Raw genomic sequence first — 19,567 nt, 5'->3', positions numbered from 1 at the left:
AAAATCTCCAAGGATCCATATAACCATTTTGTTGCATAAACATCGAGAAGGCCTTTGCCATACCAGAAAATGTTCCCCTGGGGCAAGACCTATCAAGCAGTGGGTCAATAGCACAGTTCAAATCTCCGGAAAAGATTAGCTTATGTGTATTCAGGTTAGGTATTAATGACAAAACCTTATTTGCAAATTGGATATCGTCCCAATTAGGAGCATAAACATTTACCAAAATAACAGGTATCTGAAAGAGAGAGCCAGAGACTATAATAAAGCGACCATTAGGGTCACTGATTACATCAGATGGTGTGAACTGCATTCTTTTGGTGATTAATATTGCCACCCCCCTGGACCTACTATTAAATCTGGAATGAAAAACCTGACTAATCCATGCTTTACGAAGTCTATTATGGTCCTCCACTCTTAAATGTGTCTCTTGTAGAAATAGTATATCTGCTTTTAATTGTTTCAGATGAGAGAAAACTTTAGCTCTTTTAACCAGACCACTGAGCCCCTTTACATTCCAAGAAATAAACCTCACAGGGTGGCCTCCACCAGCAGCACTCACATTAACCATATCAAAAGGCACACAGGGCCTACAATCCAAAACAGGGCGAGGGTATAAGTTGCACACAATAACGCACAATGAGAAGAAAGTCTGATCAATCCGTAACACACAAAAGAATAAACTGCCATGGTAATCCCCCAAAACACTCCCCCCACCCCTTTACGCAAACAAAAAAACCCAATTAACCCCCGAAACCTAGATCTACCTCCCCAATTGAGGATGATCGCAGGCAGTACCCAACACAAAACTTCCAAGGTGTTCCCCATACAGCCCAACTTTCAATCTAATCTAGGGTGGCTCCCCTCCTTAACATTTATCCTATCACTTATACTACCTTTAATATAACATATAGGCTAAAGATGACACAGGTCAAGCTAAGCATTAAAAACAAAAAAAAACACTGGGCAACTTAAACACCCGAGATATAAATCCCAAATATTTACATTTTGCTGGTTGAAAGTTTTTGTTAATCAGTTTCGGCAGCATAGCAGTTCGACCCGATCACGTTCCACAAATTAAACTGGAAAAAATGAACAAAGAAGTGGATTGTGAAAATTAACAGTTTGCCTCGGCATGAGGCCCCTTCAATGCTGCACGAATAACCTAAAAAAAAGTCATTGCTCTTCTCGTTCTTCTTCTCCCCAGCGCGAATGGTAAAACTCTTTGGCCGCCTCTGGTGTATCGAAATAATGCTTTTTACCTTCATGCATGACCCGGAGCTGGGCAGGATACAAGAAGCCAAACCTGACCCCTTTCCCGTAAAGCAGGGATTTCACCTCCTTGAAAGCTGCTGGTTTTTTACCCAGCTCCGCACTAAAATCTTCATAAAAAAACACACGGTGTCCGCGGAAATACAGCTCCTGCTTCCGTCTGTTAATGATGCGTTGCTTATCTTGAAAGGAGTGAAAGCAAACCAGGAACGTTCTTGGTCTCGTTTGCTTGGCTCCAGAGACACCGGATGGTTTACATCCGACTCGGTGAGCACGCGAAAGCACGAGAGGACTTGGGAAAAAATCTGCCCCCAGCACTTCGTCAAAAAACTCGGTCATAAATTTAACAGGGTCCGAACCTTCCAAATTTTCAGGAATGCCGACCACTCTCAAATTGGATCTCCGTGACCGATTTTTGAGGTCATCTAGCTTTCCCTTCAGAACTGCGTTTTCGCTCTGCAACGCTGCAATGGCGGCTTCGGCGCTCACCAGTCGGTCACTGTAATCATTCAGGCCGTCTTCAACCCCACGAATGCGTTCGTCATGTGTCTCGTAAGCAGACATAATTTGTTCCATGGTAGCATTCACTGGTGATAAAGCATCTTCAAGTTCTCTTTTTAGGGCAGAATGCACCGCTTGCATCATGTCAGTAATAAGTACTAAACAAAGCCTCTCCAAGTCATCGGGTAGCGCACGTCTGGGTCCAGCTCCAGCAGCATGTAACGGCGCCATTACTGTAACATCCGCCTTCTTGCTCGAGGCTTCGCTATCTTTTTCCCCAGTTTTACTTCGAAGGTACATTCTACTTGCCATTTCAATGTCCAGCTATGTCCCGCGTTGTTCACAATGGTAAATATCCAGTTATCTCGAGCATACGGCAAAGATAAACAGGTAGATTTTCAATAAAAATCGGGAGCCACACTCACACACACCAACTCACTCCATACTCGACCCCGGAAGTCCGAGAAATTATTAACAGTAAGGACTAATTCCGCTAAACGGAGCAGGGTGGTGGTAGAGGGGAACTGGTTAGGTCTGGAATCCAAAAAGAAGCAGAGAGCTTTGAGATCTTCCTGGTGGGGGATGGAGGTATATAGGGACTGGACATCCATGGTGAAAATAAAGGGAACTTAAAATCATTGAAAAAATTTCAGAGCGTGAGAAGTGTCATGAACATAGGTGGAAGCGATTGAACAAGGGGGGATAAAACAGTGTCGAGGTATGCAGAAATGAGTTCGGTGGGGCACGGGCAAGCTGAGACGATGGATCTACCTGGACAGGCAGGTTTGTGGATCTTGGGTAGGAGGTAGAAACGGGAAGTGCGAGGTGTGGGAACTATAAGGTTGGTAGCAGTGGGTGGGAGATCCCCTGAGCTGATAAAGTCGGTGATGGTGTGGGAGACAATGACCTGGTGCTCTTTAGTGGGGTCATGATCGAGGGGTAAATAATATTTAATTTTTAATTTTGTTTCCAATTTCTGCTATTTGTGAAATACCCTCCAAAATGCACAAATCTTTAATTTTTAGCCCATAAACAGTGATGATTATTTCATCATATCAATTTGGTGGTACGTTTGAGCTTCTAACCAGTGCAGACATTGAAGGCCGGTTGTTGAGGGAACATGTCTATAGGGACTAACACTGACTTGGCCATGGGGTTACTTACCACTAGTAATTGCGCATAAATAATTGTCTTTCCTACCTGATGATGAAGGTGCTTCCTGGACCCATACCCAAGCATTTAGAGGAAGAGAAGATTAAGTTGAGAAGACGGTACAATAAGCAGAGAATCTTTGAAACATTGACCTGACTAGGAAAGGATGGCAAATAAGAAAAGTAGTTCCAGAAGAAGGATAGTAATCTTGTCATGCAGATAAAATGAAAAATTTGTGTTACAGCACGGAATATTTTGAAAAGTTAAGAACTTTTAACTGAAAATGGTGATTCTGTTTAAAGATTATTCTGGATTCAGAGAGTATCTACTGCTTTACGACAAGACCCACCTCCCACCTGTTTCCCTGCAATTCTTGTGCCTTCCCTTCCTCTTCCTCCTACCTGCAGTGGTGGCTGCTTTGTTGCATTAAGCTCCAGCTGTAAGCAAGGCTAAAGCCCTCTCATTTATCTGACAGTTGACCACGTCCATTAGACTAGAATGCTGAGGGGGTGGGGGCTCACTGGCGTAATGAAGCAGGTGAGAGAGTAGTTGCATTACGACTGGTGTTTAAACAATGTAACTGAAAGTACAGGGAATTCCAGTTAATTGGGCCATCAGTTAATCAGGATAGCTGCTTATTTGGGACAACTCTTAAAGAAGAAAAACAAATCAAGAAAATATCTGGGATTCCCTTCATTTATTTGGGACACTATGCCACTTAATTGGGTCAGGAGACTTGGCACCATTTGTGCACACTTATGTTGCCGTTAGAGGCTATGACTGTGATTAGAGCAGACAGCTTACAGTGATTTTTGCCACTGATAGTTGGTGTGAAATAAGCAGAAAGCCAATTCCAAGCTGTTTTGCTCACTGTGGTTTCAAGCATTCAAGCGTGGAAATGCCAGAAACACCCAGGAGTAAAAATGAAATGATTTCATTACTTCAACAAGTTAGGAACTATGAAAAATTTGAAGGTATCGACAATCATCTTGAATGTTACAAAAAAATAGAAGATTTGGAGGCTGCAATCGTCGATAGTATTATATGAAGGCAGTCCATTATCTGCACTGGGTATCTGCGTTGATTTTATTCATTGCGAACACTGGATGAATTTCTCCATCAATGTTTTTTTGAAATTAATACACAGTTTTATAGAACTGAAGTAGTGTTCTAACATGGTCTGTATTTCATGTAAATAACTAACTTGTTTCTCAGCTTGTCTTTTTTTAATGCTTTTTTAACTATTTCCATGAAGCTTCAGCTAGTTAGGGCAGTAGCTTAAATGGGCCAAAATGTATTTGTCTTGGTGTGTTGCAAATAACTAGAATCCACTGTATATGGAAATATAAGATCTGAAGAATAATATCCCATGACACTGGATAGATATTATTTTTATTAGGCTTCCTATTCTATGTGAACACCTCACATTAAAAAAATACATATTTGCCTTGCATCTCATCTTGTGAAAATACTGTTTCGTTATATATAAAGGCTAATGAATTTTGGTGAAATATTTGAACAAAGGGACCTGATTTTAATTAAGTTTCATTGGAGGAAGTTTTTAAAACTTGTTTCCTTTTAAGTTTATGAAGGAGGAAAAGGTCAGTGATTTAATGAGACTACATTTTCATTAGTGCTGTGTAGGAGAATTACTCATGTTCTGCTGAGTCTTTTTGCAGTATTTGAAGAGGAAATGCTGTATCCAGGCAGCCTGCTCTTTGCATTGGTTAAACTGGAATATGCAGACTCTGATTAAATCAATAACATAACTACTTCTTTTGCCTTAGCATTGGCTCTCAGATCTCCTTATATGGGAAAGGAATTTTCAAAATCAGCTGAGTGGCTGTGGATCTATTTGTTCTGGAAATTCCTTGGATATTACAAACTTACAGATTGGGATAAGGTGATCCCAGAGGGTATAAGCTGAAGGAAGAATGGCTTTTCTGTGAATTAAAGGAGATTTAGCCTAAGTACAGGTTGAGTACACCTTATCCGAAAATCTGAAAGCCTCTGAAATCCGAAGATTTTTTTGAGAGCTTATAAGATATCACAAATGGAAAATTCCACAAGGTGCTGGGAAAGTTCTCATGCAATGTGCAGGTCTCTGCATACCACAGACAGTTCTGAGAAGTGTTCTTGCATACATAATGAGCAGAAGTTAATGAAAAATAGGAAAACACTGCATAAAGCGAGAAATGAGGATCTCCATCGTGTATTGAAAGAGCCGATTAGTTAATGCCAGTGTGAACATTTGCCGCTTAACAGTATGCTGATCATGAAACAAGCAAGGATCTATGAGGACAAACTGAAAATAGAAAGCAATTGTGAAGATTCAGCAGGCTGGTTGCAGAAACTTAAGAAAATACACAGCATTAACTTTTTAAGAGATTTTGGGTGATAAAACGTCTGTTGTTCACGAAGCAGCAGAGAAATTAATTGATGACAAATATGAGAAAATCTGTAGACGCTGGAAATTCAAGCAGCACACACAGCGTGCTGGAGGAACTCAGCAGGCCAGGCAGCATCTATGGAGAAGAGTAAACAGTCAACATTTCGGGCTGAAACCCTTCATCACAACTCTGAAGTCTTAATGAAGGGTCTCGGCCCAGAACATCGACTGTTTACCCGTTTCTGTAGGTGCTACATAGCCTGCTACTTCCATTGAGTTGACCAAGATCGTCACTGATGAAAATCTAGCACCAGAACAAGTCTACAAAGCTGATTGTTTTTGTACCTTGTAAAAAAACCTGGAAAAAAAAGTAAAATCATATAAGCGTGTCCATTTTAGTCATAACACGGCATTGTAGGTGGAGACTGAGAGCCTGCCGCTGTTTATTGTTCAATATCTGATTCGGGTATTTTCCTGATGTTACTGTGCTGCTTCTGTTACTCTGCACTCATTATATTTTCATGATATTAATGGTGTGTAACAATTTTTACTGTTAAGTATAAATGTGTGAGGAACAAGTATAAGACAAAGACCAATACCGGTACACATGACTTCAGAGTTGGAAATGATGGTGATCCCAAGCTCTCCCATTTATTCATTTAGAGATACAGCAGGGGGTAGGCCATTGCAGCCCTTCGAACCATGCCACCCAGCAACCCCTGATTTAACCCTAGATAATCATGGGACAACTTACAATGACCAAATTAACCTACTAACCGGTACCTCTTTGGACTGTGGGAGGAAACTGGATCACACCCGAAAACCCGTGCATTCCATGGAGAGGGCGTCTTACAGATGATGTCAGAATTGAATTCCAAACTCTGACCCCCCCCCATGCTGTAAAAGTGTCAAGCGAACCACTACACTACCGTGCACTGGAAAAATCCAAAATATATTCCAAAATCCAAAAACTGAAACACTTCCGGCCCCGAGAATTTCGGATGAAGGGTAGTCTACCTGTGCTATATTGTATTATGTTTTCGGTGATGTTCTGCATAATTTAATTATTTTACCTTGTAATTGTATTCAGTGATTGGCAAGCTAATTGTAAGTAACTTGTCAGAATAAAATCACACAAATTTATCTTGAGACTTTGTATCAAAGCGCTAACTCATCCTCTTTGTGAACAAGTTTTACATTCCAGCTGTCCTCGATAATGACAGGAGGTGAAATTGGGGCATGCTCGGCCAAAGTTTCTGGTCCCCTGAGGGTGTCCATTGTCGAGCACTTTTGTGCTGTTTTATAACAAACAGCAATGAACTCAGAGTAGTTTAAAGAAAAAAAACACAGCATAGTCTCTTCTTTATACACAAGTGTTAGCTACCCACGCTTCATTTCAGGGGTAAAGTGTATTCTGTCCTGCTTAATCAGTGTACTTGGCATTCTTTCAGTAACCAAATCCACTTGTCTTTCTGCGGTTTGTCATATACTCAGGGTCCATTGGCAAAATGTTGCACAGATATTAGTAACAAAGCACTCTGGTACAATACAGGTTCCATTTTGTTACTACAAGTAAAGTACATTTCCAGACATTTCCAATGGACAATCGAGAAATAATTGCAGTAGGTTTTTGTGTTGAGTTGCATGATTTTCTTAACTGCCGAGTTGATGGCATGAGGTTTTCAGGCAATGGCACTGAAGAGATCAGGCCCAAGGATGATGAGGCAGGTTGGAGAGGACAAATGACCCACTCCTTGTCCTACTTTATTATATTTTGTGTTTAGACTATATTTATGTGGCTCAAAAAATGGAGAAAAGAGTCATGCCTAGAGGAAGAGACCATAATAAAGGCCTTGTACTTAAATTAGAAAGAGAAACAGCCCCACTTAATGAGTGAATTTACACAACTTCACAAACTGTTTTCATAAACGCTGCTGTGGATTCTGCTGTAAAATAAACAAGTGAAGGAATGCTGGTAGGTTAAAGTATGAAAGGTTAATGGAAAGGACACCAGTACAAATCCTGCCTGGCAATTCTGTAGCCTCATGTCCTCCTCTGTGCCAGTTTCCCACAGCTGTCAGTCTCTGATATTCCAGAAGCATTTCTGTTTCCTCCTGACGTGTCACCAGTGATTGAGCCTCCAACCCTCTGGGATGGGGATTTCAGTGATTCATCACCCCCTCTGAGCAGTGACAGGTGAGTCTCTAGAATTCTCCTCCCCCTGTGGCTCTGTCAGGAGAAATACTTACACTGCATGTTGAAATGAACACTATTTGTAATATAATCTATGACTTGCTCATTGCTATTTTGTGAACAATTGTGAAAGAGCTAATGGAAAGCTGAAAAAACGAAGTTGCATTTATTATGTGACTACCCAAATTGTTGTAAAGCATGGATCTGTTTAGGAAATGTAATTGTTATGTAAGAACGTAGCAGAACAGTTTATGATCTCACAAGGAGCAAATTGTTTGCGTGATGTTGGTCAGAGTTACATTGACCAGGAGACCCAGGTTTACCTGATAAAGTAAGCAGGGCTTGAATGAGCATGCCTTGACAGTACATTGCTTCCGAGGGCCCATCAGGACCTTAAACCTGCTGCCAGTTGGTAGAGTTATGAAGCGGTCACCAAACTAAAATCAACACCATCTAGCAATCTGCCTGGTTCTATTCTGCTTCCAAAACATGGACAGCAGTTGGATGTAATGTCACTGAGACTTCCACATAGATGACTGCCTTAGCAAGGTAAATTGCCTCAGGAGTTTCACAGGCATAAGTTGATACTAAGTTGCAAATGGTAATGGTAATACTAATGATTTACAAAATTATAAAAGCAAACACACATACAGGGAGCTGAGTCCTTTTGGCAGTTGGGTTGTAATTGGCTTCATCACTGGCATAAGCCTTTCCACCATTGAGCACATCTAGAGAAGGTGGTATCCAAAGTGATCTCAATTGAGGACACACCACATGGGACAAAACCTTTCCTCACGACTCCCATCAGGGAAGAGGTACAGGAACCTGAAGACCCACACTCAATGTTTTAGGAATAGCTTCCTACCCTAAATCAGGGGTTCCCAACCAGGGGTCCACAAATGCCTTGCTGAATGGTATTGGTCCATGCCATAAGAAAAAGTTGGGAGTCCCTGCAGATTTTTGCACAGTCCATGAACACTAATCTTCTTTTGCACTTTTTTTTTGTAACTAGCAGCTTCTTTTATGCATTGCACTGTACTGCTGTCACTGCTACCACAAGACAACATATACCAGTGATACGGTGCCTATAAAAAGTATTCACTCTCCTTTCCCTCCACCCCCCGGAAGTTTTCATGTTTTTTATTGTTTTACAATATTGAATCACTGATCAACAGAAAAGGACTTTCATGTCAAAGTGAAAACAGATCTCTACAAAGTGATCTCAATTAATTACAAATATAAAACATAAAATTGATTGCATAAGTATTCATCCCCCTACCCTTTAATGTGACACACCAAATCATCACCGGTGCAACCAATTGGTTTTTGAAGTCACCTAGTTATTTAAATGGAGATCTGTTTTTGGAGACCTGTGTATTAAAAGTACACCTGTATCTGGAAGGTCCAGCTGCTGGTGAGTCAGTATCCCGGCAAAAACTACACCATGAAGACAAAAGAACACTCCAAGCAACTCCACAAAAAGTTTATTGAAAAGCACAAGTCAGGAGATGGATATAACAACTGTTGCTCAGGTGCTTCAGCAGTCACAGTTTTATGGGAGAATGGCAAAGAGAAATCCACTGTTGAAAAATCTCACATGAAAAAGCCAAACACCGCACATCAAAAATACACGTAATGCTACCATGAAGCATGGTGGTGGCTGCTTCATGCTGTGGGGATGCTTCACTGCAGCAGGCCCTGGAAAGCTTATAAAGGTAGAGGGTAAAAAGAATACAGCAACATACAGGGAAATCCTGGAGGAAAACCTGGTGTAGTCTGCAAAAGAACTGCGATTTGTGAGAAGATTTGTTTTCCAGCAAGACAGTGACCCCAAACATAACCCAAAGCTACACAGGAATGACTTAAATACAACAAAGTTAATATCCTGGAGTGGCCAAGTCAGAGTCCAGACCTTGCTGTTCACTCATGATCCCCAAGCAATCTGACAGAGCTTGAGTAGTTTTGTAAAGAAGAATGGGGAAAAATTGCAGTATCCAAGCTGATAGAGACCTATCCACACAGACTCAAGGCTGTAAATGCTACCAATGGTGCATCTACTAAATCACAAACAAGGGAAAATCTACAGATGCTGGAAATCCAAGCAAAACCACAAAATGCTGGAGGAACTCAGCAGGCCAGGCAGCATCTAGGAAAAAAGTATTGTTGACGTTTTGGGCCAAAACTCGTCAGCAGGATCTACTTTAGTATTTAGCATCTACTACATACTGACTTGAGAGGAGTGAATAATCAATTATTTTGTGTTTTATATTTGGAATTAATTTAGATCACTTTGTAGAGATCTGTTTTCACTTTGACATGAAAATCTTTTCTGTTGATCAGTGTCAAAAAAAGGCAAATTAAATTTACTGTGATTCTATATTGTAAAACAATAAAGCATGAAAACTTCCAAGGGAGGTGAATACTTTTTATAGGCATTGCAATTAACCTGATTCTGATTCTGAGTCTGAATTTTAATTCCAGTGGAGAACAAATTAAACAGTATAGCAAGTTGAGACAAATGTAGGAGGAACTGAGGGGAAAGTTCATGGAAGGATTTGAAAACCAGGAAGAGAACAGTCATGTTTGCAGTATATCCTGATATATTTTCTAATTGGAATTCATCCATAAATGTGATAATTTCATGAATGCCAATTAGAAAATAATCTTTTAAGAATTGAGAAATAAGTACGTATCCAGGTACTTAAGTGATCTGATGTTGCGGTGTTCACCGAGCTGGGCAATTAGGTTGCAGGCGTTTCATCGTCAGTCAAGGTGATATCCTCAGTTTACAGTTGTTGGTGTTTCTCTCTGGGAGTGCTCGTGTTTATACAGGTCCCCATTCGCATGCCTTGGTCCTGATTGGCTACCTCTTCACTTGACTGTTGAATTCTGTTGACTTGTGTTCCTTTGGCTCTTAGGGGGTTCATAGATGGCATCTATTTTGATATATTTTTTAAAAGAGTTATCAGAAGTTATCCAAGTGATGAACAGTAGGATTTTAATATTGTGATCACATAAAATACTCGCTTTCAGTAATTAATCCACATTTTACTTTGCCCCGATTTTTATCTACAAATGAGTAAAATTTTCCTTTAATGGAACTGAGAACTTCGTATAAAAATTGTGCTTCACTCTACCAATGTCACGTATTTCCAGGAGTGAACTAAGTAGCAATGCCTGAAGTATTTCAGTAATTGCTGAGATGGCAAATGGCTCCACCTTGCATGCACATCATAACTCATGATTATTCCATAATGGTTTTGTAATGCCGCATGATGTGACGTAGAAGGCTAAGGATTGGGAAAGTGGCATTAGTATAGATGGGTAGTTGATGGACACGGTGGAACAAAGGGCCTGTTTCTGTGGTCTGTCAGCCTCAGTAACAAGTAACTTGTACCTTCAGGTACAAGTAATACCCGGGCAAATGGTTCTGAGTAGAGGGAGGGATGAAGGGTCTTGGCCCGAAACGTGAATGATTGACTCTTTTCCATAGATGCTGCCTGGCCTGCGGAGTTCCTCCACCATTTTGTCTGTGTTGCTAAGTAGAGGGGCCTAGATACAGACATCCCACCCTGCAAAAACTCACTTCAGGGAGGTAGCACCAGCAATTTGCAGGAGAGTCCCGGAACTTCCGGGAGAGGTGGGATGTCTGCAATAGAGTAGCTCCTTAGCAGCTAGCCAGTTAGTTTAAATAACGTTAGCTATGCTAATAAACGAATGACACCTGTTAAACTCACCTCAACATGTCTTTTACAGTCTTAACCCACCATGGGCAATAGAAAAATCACTGTTTCAAATAGCGCAGCGAGCAGTACTGTCATTATTTTGAGCCCTATTAGGCAGGGGAACACTTTAGGGTAGTCTGGGGTGACGTACGTTTTTTTTTGGAGCGCTCTCGCTCTTGCGCTCTCTCTCTCTCTCATGCTGTCTCTTTCGTGGTCGCTTGTGCGCTCTCTCTTGCTTTCTCTCTCTTGCTCTCACGCTCACTCTCAAAAAAAATTGATTTCCGTGATATTGTATATAATTTGTGGGCATCAGGGAGCCACTATTCATATGCGGGAGACTCCTGGAACTTCCGGGAGAGGTGGGATGTCTGTAGATAGGTTGGAAAGAAGGGCCTGTTGAATTGAACGGTGGAGCAGGCTCGATGGGCCAAATGGCTGCCTCCTGCTCCTACTTCTTATTTCCTTTAGATGATTGCCTTAGCAAAGTAAATTGCCTCAAGAAGTAATTGTTATGTTCTTGTGTCCATGTGAGGGGAATCGTGAGTAACAAGTGATTGAAAGTAACACAACTGTTAGGGTGGAGTTGAAGAATTTATTCACTCCTCCCCAAACAAAATATAATTCCGGTCTGGAACTTGCTGCTTGGAGGTGTGGGCGGGGTAGAAACCTGAAAACATTCTGAAGTACCTGAATAAGCAAATGCTGGAAGTATGTTTATTCTGGTATTTTGGAAACGTGAAATAGTTTTTTTTTGGAGGGGAGGGATATCATAATGTAATGGATCAAACAGCCTCTTTCTGTAACATAAATTTGAATGACTTCAGATTTAGCAGGTGCATTTCTTCCTGTTGCTATCGTGAGTCCTTCGATGCTTTAACAATCTGATTTAAAAAGTAATATTACGGATAAATAATTTTGAACAAAGTTGGCACACTCGTAGTATTTGGTGTTGCTTGACTGTTGTATAAGCTTCTGCTCTGTCTGTCACATTTAAAAGGTCTGCTATGGCCCTCAGTGTGTGGGAGGCAGCCGCGTTACCGCATGAGGTATATTTCACAATTTCCAACTACTGTACATTTCAACAATGTTGACAGAGTGAATATATTTGATATGTGCTTGTCTGTGCACAGTGAAAGAGTCCAGAACAATGGATATCCAAACCAAATCAGGAAATTAGAATTCTTTACACTGACTGTGGTAAATATGTGGGCTGCCACAGGCAGAGTTCCCAGCCTTGTCTCTTTCTTCCATAGTCCACTGTCCTCTCCTATTAGATTCCTCCGCCTTCAATCCTTTACTCCTTCTACCTATCCCATCCCAGCTTTCTGACTCAGATCCATTTACCACACGGACATAGAAACCTGCAGTGATGTTAGTGCGAACGGCGTACAACCTACATACTCAAGAATGCGCTGGGGGACAGCTGACAAGTGTCGCCATCCATTCCAACATAGCCTGCCCACAATATTCAGCAGAGCAACACAGCAATAATAACAACAACTACAACCAAACAAGACAACAACAGCAAAACAAACCACTTTTCCATTCACCCTTGAAGAATTTATTCCGTCCCACACCCACCCCTCACCTCTCAAAATGTGGTTTGGATCTGGAATTCACTTCCTGGAAGTGTGGATGAGGCAGAAACACTGATCACATGTTTTAATTACCTGAGTGAGCATACACTGAGAACCAAGGTCTAGAAAGTAGAAATGGTTTGTCTTTTGGGAGGAGAACTAGGATGATGTGACGGATCAAATAGCCTCTTTCTGAAAACTAAATTTGAACAACTTCAAAGTTGTTCTCCCTACAGCAGTTACATTTCTTCTCTTTGCTATCGACAGTCCTTTGATATTTTAACACTCCCTGAGGAAAAAGTAATATTAGGGGTGAATAATATTGAATAAAGTTGGCACACTCGTACCAACTTGAAGCCCTGCCCACTTTCTACATCACCTGGTCTCACTTATCACCTGCCAGCTTGTACTACCCTTCTCCCCACCTTCTTATTCTGACTTTTGTCCCCCACCCCTTCCTTTCCAGCGCTAATGAAGGGTCTCAGCCGGAAGCAGCTGTTTATTCCCCTCCACTGATGCTGCCTCATTTACTGAAGTTCCTCTAGCATTTTGCGAGTGTTGCTCTGGATTTCCATCATCTGCAGAATCTCTCGTGTTTGTGATGAGATGAACGGTGTAATTGTCCTTGGAGCAGGTCATTTACGTACAAGTGTGAGGACATGATTGGATAAGGAAAGGCTGGGGGAAGCCCAAGTGAAGGACAAATGTCTGTATGGACTGCGTAAGCAGAAAGGGCTGATGAGGAATATGAATGAGCCGAGGGACCTTGGTGTGCAGGGCTGTAGATCTCAGTGGATGGTGAAGAAGCTGTATGGCATGCGTGCCTTCATAGTTGGAATGTAGTGTGGCAAATTTATAAGAACTGGTGAGACTGCACTGGGAGTATTGTGTGCAGTGCTGCTCACCACACTATTGGAAGGATGTGGCTGTGCTGGGAAAAGTGTAGAGGCTATGCATCGAGATGTTGCCTGGATTGGAGTACGTTAGTTAGGCAGGAAATTGACTGGACTTGTTTTCCTTGGAGAGAAAGCAACTGAGAGCGACCTGACAGAGATGCATAAAATTATAAGAGGCATAGGTAGATGATTGGAATTTTCAAGTTCAAGTTTAATTACACATGACACAGCAAATGAAACAGTGTTCCTCCAGGGACAGGGTGCAAAACATACACAGCACAAGGCACACACAACATATTCGAGGTAGCATAAAAATATATCAACACACACATATGCACACGCAATATGGCATGTCCCACAAATTGTTGGTACGGTTCCCAGCCGTCTACAGCTGAATGCATGTTCTGGAGGCCAGCCCCCGACCTAGCATGGACGCCGTGCTACACCGCCTGCTTTGTCTCCTCTCCTGGGCAGTAGCAGCAGGCAAGCCCGCGGCTTGAGGCCGAGGCCTCACAGCTCCCCTGCCACGTTGGGCCGTCAAACAAGGGAAACAGGCCTGCAGCATCTTACGTGATCAATGTCCAACGGGGTTTTGTGATTGCTAGCGAAATGTCCAAGACGATCTCCTGCCGCTACACTGCACATCGCCTTCACGCACCAACTCCGATGCCTTCCTGCAACAACACGGTCCGCACCGAGTCCAGCTCCTTTGCTGATGAGCAACTTACTAATGGGGTAGATCTGCAGTGCCCGAAGTTCTTAAAGAACAGCATTGTTTTGCAATCATAAAAAGGGCATTTAAAGATGACACAAACACTTGGTTGGCTCCCGAGAGGCCGCTGCATTTGAGCACGATGCCATCTCAACGGATGTCAAAGCTTCCATGCAAGTGTATTAAAAAAAACTCAAGAACATAGTTTTAAGGTAAGAAGGAAATTGAAAGATGATTTGAAGGTAAAGTTTTTTTTATTACAGTGGTCGATATCTGGATCTCTCTGCCAGAAGTCTTGATGGAATCAGATAGAATCACTACATTTAAGAAACATTTAGACAGGTGTTTGAGTAGGCTGGCATAGGAGAATACACACCTAATGCAAGCAGATAGGATTGGGGTAGATTGGTGCAAAGGCCATCATGGATGTGGTGGACTGATGGCCTTTGACCGTGCTGAACGACTCTCCCAGTCTTGTGTTCTCAATCCTGATTCATCAGCAGTGGAATTGTAAATGAGTGATTGCTGGTAGGCCAATAAATAGTCTATGGGTGATGGGCGAAACAGGTGGTGGTCAGCTGTGAGTGGCCTTGGCCTTTAGTCCATTATTAGTGTCTTTTAATTGTACCACTGGTGGGAAGGCTGATTTTAATTGCACCCAGGTATTTAACCCTTCAGTACCCGGGCTGAATTTGGGTAACTTCCCCCAGAACTGACGTCAAACTAGGAACAACGGCATTTGCATCCTGGACTTCCTGTCAGATCGCCAGCAGGTTGTAAGAGTGGGCTCCCTCACCTCCAACCCCCTGACTCTCAATACAGGAGACCCTCAGGGCTGCGTACTGAGTCCCCTCCTTTACTCCCTGTATACCCATAACTGTGTCGCCACCCACAGCTCTAATCTGCTAAATAAATTTGCCAATGACACTGCATTGATTGGCCTTATATCAAACAATAATGAGGTGGCCTACAGGGAAGAAGTCATCTCTTTGACACAGTGGTGTCAAGAACACAACCTCTTCCTCATTGTCACAAAAACAAAGGAGCTGGTTGTGGATTACAGAAGGAATGGATATAGGCTAACCTGTATTGACATCAATGGATCTGGGTTGAGAGGGTAAACAGCTTCAAGTTCCTCAGCATCCACATCACTGATGACCTTACGTGGTCTGTACACACCAGTTGTGTGGTGGAAAAGGCATAACAGCGCCTCTTTCACCTCAGACGGTTGAGGAAGTTTGGTATGAGTCCCCAAAACCTAAGAACTTTCTACAGGGGCACAATTGAGAGCATCCTGACTGGCTGCATCACTGGCCTGGTATGGGAACTGTACCTCCCTTAATCGCAGGATTCTGCAGAGAGTGGTGAGGACAGTCCAGCACATCTGTAGATGTGAACTTCCCATGATTCAGGACATTTACAAAGACAGATGTGTGGAAAGTGCCTGAAGGATCACTGGAGACCCAAGTCATCCCAACCACAATCTATTCCAACTGCTACCATCTGGAAAACAGTACGGCAGCATAAAAGCCAGGACCAATAGGCTCTGGGACAGCTTCTTCCACCAGGTCATCAGACTGATGAACTCACGCTGATTTGAGTGTACTCTATATTACACTGTCTGCTCTATTTCTAAATTATTAGAAATTACTATGATTGGACATGGCACATTTAGATGGAAATGTAACAAAGATTTTTACTCGTGTATGTGAAGGATGTAAGAAATAAAGTCAATTCAATTCTACTTGATTCCGTTTGGACAAAATGGGCCAGGAGTTGCACAAAGCCCCTGGGAAACGCCAGCCTCGCCACTAAACTCTCTCCTACATGGAACGGGTCCATGGGCGTGAGCTCCTGTAAAGAAGTCGGCTGCATCCTGACTGATAAGTTCCTTGAGTGTGCGCTCTCTCTCGTTCTCACTCACTCTCATTGTCAGCTCTCCTGAGCTGGTTGAACCCCACACATCCAAAGAGCTTGAGTGTTTTTTTTTGATTGAATGGCTGACATTCCAAAATGTTCATCAGCTTTCTAGAACATTAACAAAATAAACATACTATTAAATATTTCAACATTAAAATACCTCAACTTGGGAAACACTGAACAGTTATGAAAGCACTTAACAAGGTCTTACCTAAAACTGTAGGATGAACTACAAAAATTGTTGGATTCTGGTAAGACAGGCAAAATTGCAATCATTTATCAAAATCAGTTGTCTATGGATTTCTGTGGAACAAACACTTTAAGCTATATACTTTTATCCCTGCCCGTGGTGATGATTGCTGTTCCTGCTGGAAACCTGAGCCCTCCCTCAGTCTTCAGTCGTTCCTCAGCACAGACAGCAATGGCCCAGGACAGGACGTAGGAGATCTGCTTCACTCACCATCACCTTTCAGGTACAGTATTGGAATCAGTCCAGCCCTAGGCTTTGGGCTTGGTATTGCTCCTCATTAACGGGACAAGTTAGCTCCCCATGAACTCCACAGGCAATCCCTCATACCTACCCTTTCTACCACTCTCTTGACAGTCACCAATTCCCAGACTGGGCCCACACCAAGTCCCTCTGCTTGGTCCTGCTGCTGCTCTCCCAAGGCCGTTTCCGTCTCTTTCTCTCCCCTCTTTGGACTGGGAGAGACAGAAACATGTGTCTGAGACACAGAGAGAGGGAGAGGACAGAACATTAGTCAGCACTGGTGATCTGGGACAAAGCAGTTCAGGTTGCAGAATCTCTGACTCCTGCAAATCTGCGATGGGATGGAGCCTGATCAGTACAACAGAATTAATACCAATTCTGTGTAACTTTCCTTGCTTTTCCTGCACCTTTCTCTATATACGTCCTTGATGGCAGTTAGGTTGGTGCCGGTGATGTGGTGGGCAATTTTGACTACCAGTTGAAGAGCCTTCCTGTCTGCCGCGGTGCGGTTTCCATACCATGCAATGATGCAGTTTGTTAGGGTGCTCTCTACTGCGCTTCTGTTGAAAGACGCGAGTATAGATGTGTATCATCCAGCTTGCTTCAGCCTCCTCAGAAGGTAGAGGTGCTGGTGAGCTCTCCTGACTGTGTAGTGTGTTCTGGGACCATGAGAGGTTGTGTGAGATGTGCTCACAGTCTCCACTGCTGTGCCGATGATGTAAAGGAGAGTGCAAGTGGTGCAAATTCTCCTGACATCAATATCCATCTCTGTCTTGTTGACATTGAGGAAGACATGACACCAGCCATTTTTTTTAAAAAAGAGTAATTGATTGCATAATTACTCACCCCTTTCTAGTCAGTATTTAGTAGATGCACCTTTGGCAGCAATTACAGCCTTGAGTCCATGTGGATAGGTGTCTTTCAGCTTTGCACATCTGGACCCTGCAATGTTTCCCCATTCTTCTACACAAAACTGCTCAAGCTCCATCAGATTGCATGGTTACTCAGTTTTTGAGGACGGACTGCTCTAGGCAGATTTACAGCTGTGCCATATTCTTTCTATTTGATGATTGACTTAACTGTACTCCAAGAGATATTCAGTGACTTGGAAATTTTTTTTGTATCTATCTCCTGACATGTGCTTTTCACATAGTTGCTTGGAGTGTTCTTTTGTCATCTTGGGGTAGTTTTTGCCAGGATACTGGCTCACCAGCAGTTGGACCTTTAGATACAGGTGTAGTTTTACTGCAATCAGTTGAAACACCTTAGCTACACACAGGGGATCTCCATTTAACTAATTATATGACTTCTAAAACCAATTGGCTGCACCAGTGATGATTTGGTGTATCATATTCAAGGAGGTAAATGCTTATACAATCAATTATTTTGTGTTTTATATTTGTAATTAATTTAGATCGCTTTGTGGAGATCTGTTTTCACTTTGACACCAAAGAGTCTTTTTCTATTGATCACTGTCAAAAAAAGCCAAGTTAAATCCACTGTGATTCAATGTTGTAAAACAATAAAACGTGAAAACTTCCATGGGGTGTGAATAGTTTTTATAGTCACTGTAGGTTTAAAGTGAGAGGTGAAGTCTTGTAGGGGAGCTTTCTTGCTCAGAAACTGTTAAAGTGCTGGAGGAAGTGGCAGAAAAGGGCAAGTCTTGTACGAGCATGGTCCCAATACTGGTAAATGGGATTGGTGTAGATCGTAAGAGATGTGATGGGCTGAGGAGCTGACTGACCCTTTGACAAACATGAGATATCTCCCACCAAAGACGACAAGAGAAATGGATACATGGAGAAACCATCACCTGTTACACACCAGCCTGTCTCGAAGATGTACCATGGGTGATGGGCCGAGGACTCATTGCTGGACCTAACTCCTGGAACTCCTCAGCAGCACCCTAGGAGTACTTTCACCAGACACATTCCTCCATTTCAAGACAGCTCACCACTGATTTCTCAAGGGCTCTGAAGGATGGGCAATAAATACTTGCTTTGAAGTGACCTCCAGATCCTGTCGAATGGAATAAGAAAAGCACAGTCATAACCACTTTTCATTGAAGTAGGTCAGGGGTTTACAACCTGGGGCCTATGGACCCCGCGGTTAACGGTAAGGCTCAATGGCTTAAAGGAGGTTGGGAAACCCTGAAGTATATGAAGAATATTTTCAAAATGCATTTGTTACCAGGGTGTGTGTGTGTGTGTGTGTGTGTGTGTGTGTATAAATATATATATTTGGTGTTTTACATGAGTCTTTATATGATTTGCTGCAGACTAGAGGATATACGTAAACTAATGATACATAGCTTTGAATTGATCTTAGGCAAAGCTTTATTTACTTAGTGGTTAACATTCAGAACATTTTGCTGCAGGAGAAGCCACAAAAACCTTTTGATATTAAAAAAGAGGTTTTGTAAATGGACTTTGAATGCCCCGAAGGTTGCAGCCACATCAAGTAGCAGCGGCAAACATCAGAGTGGTAGCTGAGTGAGGAGATGAAAGCCAAATAAATGGAAGTAACTGCTGTGAAATTCTCTATGTCGGATAAATGTTGTGCCAACCTTTTCTTTTCACAGGGGAGTAAAGGCCACTACAGGTACCACTGGCAGAGCCACAATGTCAAACAGAGCGGAGTCGACGACATGGTGCTCCTCTCGAAGATCACTGAAGACGGCATTGTCGATAACCTCAAGAAGCGATACATGGATGATTATATATTTGTATCCTTTCAAAGC

At 42.3% G+C, this 19,567-nt stretch overlaps 1 protein-coding gene across 1 annotated transcript in view; it reads left to right on the top strand.

The window, feature by feature from the left end:
- myo1ea (myosin IEa) overlaps positions 1-19,567 on the top strand; it is a 241,425-nt gene that overhangs the window by 68,266 nt on the left and 153,592 nt on the right. The window contains exon 2 of the mRNA XM_063065755.1: positions 19,409-19,552. Within this exon, the coding sequence (XP_062921825.1) occupies positions 19,409-19,552 (144 nt within the window). The remainder of the gene's footprint in view (positions 1-19,408; positions 19,553-19,567) is intronic.

This window comes from Mobula hypostoma, chromosome 13 (assembly GCF_963921235.1).
Source record: "Mobula hypostoma chromosome 13, sMobHyp1.1, whole genome shotgun sequence".
NCBI classification, from domain to species: domain Eukaryota; kingdom Metazoa; phylum Chordata; class Chondrichthyes; order Myliobatiformes; family Myliobatidae; genus Mobula; species Mobula hypostoma.
Note: the sequence above shows the minus strand (reverse complement) of the source record. Positions and strands in the feature narration are given on the sequence as shown.